The sequence below is a fragment of the Neopsephotus bourkii genome, unplaced genomic scaffold (genome assembly GCF_033783945.1).
Source record: "Neopsephotus bourkii isolate Nb327-2 ecotype Australia unplaced genomic scaffold, CSIRO-AGI_Nbou_v1 NB_1542, whole genome shotgun sequence".
Lineage (NCBI taxonomy): Eukaryota > Metazoa > Chordata > Aves > Psittaciformes > Psittacidae > Neopsephotus > Neopsephotus bourkii.
In genome coordinates this window covers 1,322,861-1,330,991 of record NW_026902018.1, presented here as the reverse complement: position 1 = coordinate 1,330,991, position 8,131 = coordinate 1,322,861, and the positions used below count along the sequence as shown (strand labels likewise).

At 54.6% G+C, this 8,131-nt stretch overlaps 1 protein-coding gene across 1 annotated transcript; it reads left to right on the top strand.

Moving 5' to 3' along the window:
- The first annotated feature begins 4,466 nt into the window (after positions 1-4,466).
- On the top strand, positions 4,467-6,670 carry LOC133221559 (cytochrome b-c1 complex subunit 9). Its single transcript, XM_061370517.1, has 2 exons — positions 4,467-4,646; positions 6,398-6,670. Exons 1-2 carry the CDS (start codon positions 4,506-4,508, stop codon positions 6,443-6,445), a joined length of 189 nt encoding a protein of 62 aa, XP_061226501.1. The 5' UTR covers positions 4,467-4,505; the 3' UTR covers positions 6,446-6,670.
- Positions 6,671-8,131: the final 1,461 nt, after the last annotated feature.

The following is an 8,131-nucleotide window of genomic DNA, read 5'->3' as shown; positions in this document are numbered from 1 at the left end:
CCTTCAGAACCTGCTGCCCACCACCCACGGTGTGTGCTTGAGGCCAAAATCCCCCCAGGGGCTGCAGTGCACCCCCAAAGTGTGAGCAGCAGCACAGGGAGGGGATCCTGGCCCTTTCTGCTCTCTGGTGGGACCCCCCCCTGCAGCCCTGATCCAGCTCTGGGGCAGCAGCACAAGAGGGACGTGGAGCTGTTGGAGCGAGTGCAGAGGAGGCCATGGGGATGCTGCGAGGGCTGGAGCAGCTCTGCTCTGGAGCCAGGCTGAGAGAGCTGGGCTGGGGCAGCCTGGAGAAGAGAAGGCTCCTGAAGGGGAGACCTTAGAGCAGCTCCAGTGCCTAAAGGGGCTGCAGGAAAGCTGGAGAGGGGCTTGGGACAAGGGCCTGTAGGGACAGGCCAAGGGGAATGGCTTGAACCTGCCCGAGGGGAGACTGAGCTGAGCTCTTAGGCAGAAGCTCTTCCCTGTGAGGGTGCTGAGGCGCTGGCACAGGGTGCCCAGAGAAGCTGTGGCTGCCCCATCCCTGGCAGTGTTCAAGGCCAGGTTGGACACAGGGGCTTGGAGCAAGCTGCTCCAGTGGAAGGGGTCCCTGCCCGTGGCAGCGGGTTGGCACTGGAGGAGCTTTAAGGTCCCTTCAGCACAAACCAGGCTGTGACTTCAAGCAGAACCACAGCAATCCCCCTGATCTAAGCATGCTGAGCTAAAGCAGCTCTGCCAAGTCCCCTGCCAAGCCCCCATCCTGGCATCCTACGAGCAGCAGCACAAACACCCTGCCTTCCTGTGCTCCCAAGACCCTGCTTCACAATCAAGTCCCTGGAAAACTCGCGGGCTTCACCCCACAGGTTAAACCAGAGTCTCCTCTGTCTGCATGTGATGGAAAGATCCAATTTTTCTGAATCAGCTTTCAAACTTTCATACTGAAGGACAAATACGCAGAAACTGCAGCTGAACGCAAAATGTTTTTGGTTTAAGGTCCTTTTGGTTTCCAGGTGAAATACCCCATCAGGAGGTGATGAGCCAGTTACCTCTGCCTGATGTAACTGCAGACTGCTTCACCTGCAGTCAGACCTGGCTCCTGCTTGGATGCTGTAACTCAGCTCTGCAGGGCTTGCAGTGTGAAACTGTCCTACTCCAGTCCAAGAAACTAAACCCAAGTACTGCTTAATGAACATTAAGCTGTAATTTCCCCCATCCTTCACTAGCAGCTTTGCTGTGCTGTTGTGGGGCTGCTGGGATCCAGAGGGAACACTCATGCTCTGCTCTGCTGTGCCTTTTAAGTATGAAAACCCCCTTCTGCATCTTATTCCACAGTGTCCCAAAGTTCCAGGGAGGAGAAAAGCTTCCTGCTTCAGCTGCTGGCTCCTGCACTCCATCTCTGCAGTTCAGCTGCTCTGAACGTGGAAAACAAATGAGATTCTGCAGTGGTCCCACACAAGTTTCCAGAGCTCTCACTGGGGATTCTTCCTGCAGAAGCCCAGCAGCAGCAGCCTTTGAAATCCTGTTTCCAACTTTTCCTTTCATCACCCCACCAGCAATAATTGCAGGAGCTCCTTCCCCCTCCTTCGCCAACAAAAGCTCCTACAGATTCCAGGCAGCCAGATCCCACACCCCACAGGTGCCGGCTTCCAAATCCTCCCAGCAATTCCCATTGCAGGGGATGAATGGAATAAAAATAGAGCAATTAGAGGAGCATCTCATTCTCCTAGAGATCACCCCTTCCAAAGAATACTTATTTCCATCTTGTTAAGGATTCAGATGGACTGTCTTGGCTGGATTTTTACAAGCCTCTGCAGTAGCAGCAATCCACAGTGCCCTGTGCTGAACTCATAGGGAGGAATAAAAGCAGCCCCTGCACAAGGCTGTAACCTACTTCCAGTTCCCACATGGCTCCCCCAGTAAACAAAGAGCATTATTCAGCTGCAAACAGAGATGTTTGCTAATTAAATCCATGTTAGATATTATGAAATCAAGTCAATGGAGCTGCTTTAGAAAGAACTGCTTCAGTGTGGCCATAGGTGACCACTGCCAGCCCCTCATTTGCAACTGAATTCCAGCAGACAGACCTCTGGACACATAAGCAGGTTTCAGACAGCTTAAGTCTTTCTGCAGAAGTCCAAACACACTCAAAAATCAGGGCTTTGCCTTGTATCTTGAAGCTTAAAAACATTCACCACAATCACCTCTCCTGTAAGCCTCCTGCAGCCACATTGGGAGGTATGGCAGGTGGTTCACCCATCTGGCTGAGGTGCTTGGTAGGACTTCAGGCAAGACCTCATGCACCATCCTACACCTTCCCTTCTGCAATTGCTGCCACAGCACTTCTCACTGGCTGCAGATCGCGTTAAGGACTCGCTGGGGGGTCCTTTCGTTGATTTCCCAAGATGTGGACAGAGGGAAGAAGGTGACCCCGAAATGGGCACACGCAGGCGTAGGTCTGTCTCGTGTAATGGCTTTTCTCTTTGCTGAACCCTGAGGATTGCTGCTGGGCCTTGACCTCAATTTCCTGCTGCCTCATAGCCCAGGCTCGGGGCCGTTTCAGCCACTCTGGATACCCAGGCAGATGTGAAGTTAATTAAATCCAAGTGTCAAGCTTATGACACTCGGCTGCCAGTTTAAATGTGCTCATATCTCCATGGGAACACAGAGCCTGCCAGCACCTCCCAATGACAGGGGGACAGACCCTGACCTCTCTTACACCTGGTGTAAACATGGAGCTTAATAATAACTGAGCTTTCCAAAGGGGGACAGCACCATACACAGAGCACACTGGGCACCTTCCAGGCTTCATGTGGGCTTCCATGCAGAGGCTTTGCCCTAGCCCAGATCTCTGCAGGAGCTGCGTGCAGGGAGCCAAACGTTAATAACTTAAGAGAAATGAGTGCCCAGCCAGACCATGAGCTCCTTCTGAGCAGCCAAGAGGACCGAAACAACAGAGCAAGCATTACCTGAGGATCTGCTCTCAAACCTCATGGAGATGCTCCTTTAACAACGCTCCCGCAGAGAGATGATTTCAGGTTTAAGAGTCCCCTGATCCCTGGCTGTCCTGCTGTTGTAACCTCAAATGTGCCTCTTTCCCCCCAGCACTGGAGCTGCCCTGGAGCTATTTGCCCTCACTGAGGTTAAACAGTACCAAAAACACGATGAGAGGGTGGCAAACAGGAACATTTCCCCTTCAGTTGTGCCACATGGGGTCATTAAACAGGGGAAGTTTAGATCGGATATAAGGGGGAAGTTCTTTACTGTGAGGGTGGTGAGGCACTGGAATGGGTTGCCCAGGGAGGTTGTGAATGCTCCATCCCTGGCAGTGTTCAAGGCCAGGTTGGACAGAGCCTTGGGTGCCATGGTTTAGTGTGAGGTGTCCCTGCCCATGGCAGGGGAGTTGGAACTGGCTGATTTCAAGGTCCTTTCCAACCCGAACTATTCTATGATTCCATGTCATGCTCTGCCCTGGAGCAGCCACAGAATCCCCGTAATGGGCTGAGTTGGAAGGGATTCTCTGGTGTCTAGCAAGAGTCAAGAACATTTCCTTTCCGAAGATATTAATGGGATCCCTCTCCTCTACCCACTTCCATGTTCATGTAACCTGTAGTACCTCAGACCCCCTTCTGATGGAACTCAGCAAGTGCGCCCCATGGCAGCTATGGCAGAAGCCACGCTCTGGTGCACTGACAGGCTCTGTTCCCTTTGGGAATTAGGTTAGGAATCAACGATGCCCTGGCAGAGCTCCACCCCTGAGGGAGCCCCACAGACCCCCCAAAAAGCTGGAGAGGTGCCTCTGACAAGTGCCTACGGGGACAGGACAAGGAAAATGGCTGGATCCCACCCTGAGCTACTGCAGTGGCAGACTATGCTTCCCATGGACCTTTTTCTACACTGTTAATGAGTTTAAAAAGGTCCTTGGCTGAGGTCATAGAACCAAGGAATGGTTTGGGTTGGAAGGGACCTTGCAGCTCCTCCAGCTCCAACCCCTGCCACGGGCAGGGACCCCTTCCACTGGAGCAGCTTGCTCCAAGCCCCTGTGTCCAACCTGGCCTTGAGCACTGCCAGGGATGGGGCAGCCACAGCTTCTCTGGGCACCCTGTGCCAGCGCCTCAGCACCCTCACAGGGAAGAGCTTCTGCCTAAGAGCTCAGCTCAGTCTCCCCTCGGGCAGGTTCAAGCCACCACAGCACTGACGGCCCTCCGCAACGGCCCAAACTGCGAGAAAACACCCGAACTTCCCCCGTTCTCCTCCCCAGCCGACACCAGGCCCATCCCGCCGCCGGAGCAGAGCCCACCCAGCGCTCCCGACTTTACTACAGGCGAACCCAGACCCCAAACCCACCGGGACGCGCTGCCGGGGCCGCTTTTACCTCATGGAGGCCACGATCGCTTCTCTCCACCAGGCCCCGCTCCCGCCGCGCCTACAACTCCCACACTGCACCGCGGCACGGCGGGGCCAGCAGGACCGGCGCCTACAGTCCCCACAATGCCCCGCGGCAGCAGTGCGCGCCTGCGCAGAGCGCGGTGAAGATGGCGCTGCTGCGGCAGGCGTACAGCGCGCTGTTCCGCCGCACCTCCACCTTCGCCCTCACCATCGTCCTCGGCGCCGTTCTCTTCGAGCGCGCCTTCGACCAGGGCGCGGACGCCCTCTTCGAGCACCTCAACGAGGGGGTAAGGGCGGGAGGAGCGCGGGGGTTGGCGGCGGGGGCGCCCCGGGGTAGGCCGGGCCTTGAAGGTCAGGGTGAGGCCTTGCCGCAGGGCCCGCTCCGAGGCCTCCCGCAGCCGCGCCCCCGGCTGCGGAGCCGCTGGAGTAAAGGGAGCAGAGGCGTTGGGTTGCGGGGCCGAGCGGGCGCTGCCGTTAGCAGAGGCCGGTGAGGGCTGTGGGGGTGCAGTGGTGCTGTCCGGTCGCCCTTATGTCTCACTGTGATGGGGTAAGAGCTGCCCGGATCCCGGCTGACATGCACAGGACGTGGAAGGTTCCTGGGCAGGATGTGCGTTCTGAACAGTGCGGCGCGTTCCCGCACAGGAGGCAGGGAATGCTGTCACTTCCATCTTGCAACAACGAGAACCCCCAGAGCTTGGCGTGTTGCACGTCCCCACCTGCAGAACAGGGTGCTGTGCCCTGCTGCTGTCCTTGAAACACCAAGGGCACAGTGTCCTGGGATCAGCAGGTCACCTTAGTAGTCGAGTAGAGCTGCCCTGTGCCTTCTCTGGGTGCCCTCTCTGCTTCTCAGCAGCATCTTCACTGCCCTGGGGTGACACCAGGGCTTGGGTGAGCTGCAGACACAGCAGACAGCAAGAGCAGGGGCCTTGCCCCATTCATTTTAGCAGCAGTTAAAAGCTGACATAAAATCACATCTGAACATCAGCTTTGTGCTCTGCAGCTTTTGTTTAATTATAGCATTGATTTTCTGTGTGCTAGGGGCAGGTTGGGGAATTACAAGGGCCTGTAGGGGAATGGCTTGAACCTGCCCGAGGGGAGACTGAGCTGAGCTCTTAGGCAGAAGCTCTTCCCTGTGAGGGTGCTGAGGCGCTGGCACAGGGTGCCCAGAGAAGCTGTGGCTGCCCCATCCCTGGCAGTGCTCAAGGCCAGGTTGGACACAGGGGCTTGGAGCAAGCTGCTCCAGTGGAAGGGGTCCCTGCCTGTGGCAGGGGTTGGAGCTGGAGGAGCTTTAAGGTCCCTTCCAACCCAAACCAGGCTGGGATTCTGTGCAATTAGTGAGGATAATAACTTGGATTTTAAATCTAAAGCACTGCCTGTGACGAATAGCAGAGCCCAGCACACTCCTCACCCTGTGCAGCGCTTCCCTCAGTTCTGATGGCTGCAGCACATTTCAGAGTCTGGAACAGTATCTGCCTGTGCATCCTGTCTCTCTGGGAGCAGAAAAGCCCTTTCCAGTCCAAATGGGAAGCTAAGGCAATGTAACTGGAATTCCCTAATGATCTCCAGCTCACAGAGCAGATCAGGGCAAATGGGATGTGTGGCTTCCCCCCGCATCTCATCTGAAAGCCCTGAGCCTAACTCATGCCTACCCCATCCTGCAGAGCCAGGCCTGTAGGGAGGTGAGGCACAGCACCATGCATGGGTGCTGTACTTGTGAAGGCCCAAAAGAAGGAGAGGAAGGTGGGAGGGACACACAGCACAGTGAGGGGACAGAGTGTCGCACTGTATCTCTTCCACAGCAGGAAGCAGCTTCGTGCCACCATATAGTGGGGTGTACACCCTGGCAGGGAGGTGCAGGTTGAGAGGATCCCCCCTTGTCCCATACCTGTTGGCACTTGTGGGTGTATTTTCATACAAACTCTTCTTTCCCCTCGTGCTGTTGCTTGTCATGGTCATAGGTGTTATGATAACTTGTATTTTCAAGTGCAGCACTGAAAAGCTGGCTAAGATTGGGGTTTTGGGTTTGTTTTGCATACAGAAACTGTGGAAGCACATCAAGCACAAGTATGAGCAAAGTGAAGACTGACATACTCAGCAGCAGGAGCCAGCCCAGGGTGGCTGAAGACACTGCAGAGAAGGATTTGGCCTCCTGAAACTGGTTGTCTCAAAATGGAAACAGGTTCTTGTCTGAACAACTCCGAGCCAGATTGTATCAGCCACCTCCTGATACGATGTAAAGCAAGATGGACTCAAGGAGTTCTGCTGCTGTCCTCAAAGTTACTGTGTTAAAATAAAACATTCTTGGTTCACATCTCCTGCCTCTGCCTTATCCTTGGGCCTGACTGTAACTGTAGAACAGTTTGGGTTAGACGGGACATTCACAGCTCATCCGGTCCAAGCCCTGCAATGAGCAGGGACATCTTCAACTGGATGAGGTTGCCCAGAACCACATCTCCATCTAGGAGAGTGCTTAAACACACCTACAACTTAGTTCTAACACTGTAAGAAACCACAACTTCCTAAAAATAGTCTGAAAGACCTGAAAGCACTTGTGCAGCTGTGGTCTGACTGCTACTACCATGGCTTCTGCCTGATGAGAGCCTTCAGAGAGGCATAAGGAGCTGTCTGCTTTCTTCTAGTCTTGTTCAGGGAAGTGGGAATCATTGATGTGCTCCTCTGTCAATCCTTCACATCTCTGAGGCTGCACTGGTGCCTTTCCCAGAGGCTGCCTTGCCCTCAGCTCTTCCAGTCTCCAACTCACTATGGGGCTGAGAATGGGCACAGCAGGTAACTTCCTGCTTCTCCAAAGCAATGGGATGTAAATCTCCTTCCAAGCCATCTCTCTGCATCCTGGCTCTTTGAGGGGCTCAAGGGACAGAAGCATTTCACCAGGGTGGTGTGGCAGGGCACAGGCCTGCCTCCATCCTGTCCTGCTGGGAGGGGAGTCCTTGGATCCGCACCCCCTGGCTGGGAGCAGCAGACTGAGGGGAAGGAGTTGTTCTCAGCAGCCCCACTGAGGAGCCCACCCCTGTTCCCAGTGGCCATTCCAGACACCTCTCCCTTCTTAGGGAAGGGCTGTTGGGGTACTCCTTGGGTAAGGATTCAGTTAATTCCTCCAGGCTCAGGTAGCTGGAGGAAGACCTGGCTGAGCAACTCCTGCTCTTCTCCATGTGGCAGCCTGGAAAAGCCAGGTCTCTTCCCTCCTCGCTGTATTTCCACTAATCAGGAGGCATTTTAGCAGTGTCTGAGGCAGAGCTCATGCAAGCAGCTTCAGTGGGTTTGCGAAGCTGTGTCAGGAGTAAGTCACTTAAGTCTAAACACAGAGGACTTGAAAAAACACCGTGCTTGTGGTTTGTGAGCAAAAACCAACTGCAGCTTTCAGGGCCCCAGCTGCACTTTAAAGAGATGCTTTAGAGGATGGTTTAAGGTTTCCTGGAATGATTTCACTTCGTGGATGACTCCCTGCTTTACCACCAGCTCTGCCTTCAGTGCTGAGGGATTCACGCTGTGCTGAGCAGGTGAGAGATTTGCAGGTGCTTAGAAGCACCAACTAAAGATGAATCTGTATTAGGAGGGGGGAGACAAGTGTTGTAGCGGGCTGGCAGAGAGTAAATGAAGCTACTAGTGCAGAGAACAGCAGCTATGGATGAGCAGAGCGAGTTATCCTAGCAGCTGATTTCCCCTGACAAAGGAGCTGGGGAAGCTGGTAAATGTAATTCCCTTCCTCCTCTGCCTTATCATTACTGGGGTTGCAAAGAACAATCTTGTCTGG

Excerpts from the sequence above, each read along its gene's own strand:
- LOC133221559 (XM_061370517.1), top strand. The coding sequence starts at position 4,506 with ATGGCGCTGCTGCGGCAGGCGTACAGCGCGCTGTTCCGCCGCACCTCC. Across the intron at positions 4,647-6,397 it reads TCGAGCACCTCAACGAGGGG|AAACTGTGGAAGCACATCAA; the intron begins GTAAGGGCGGGA and ends TTTTGCATACAG.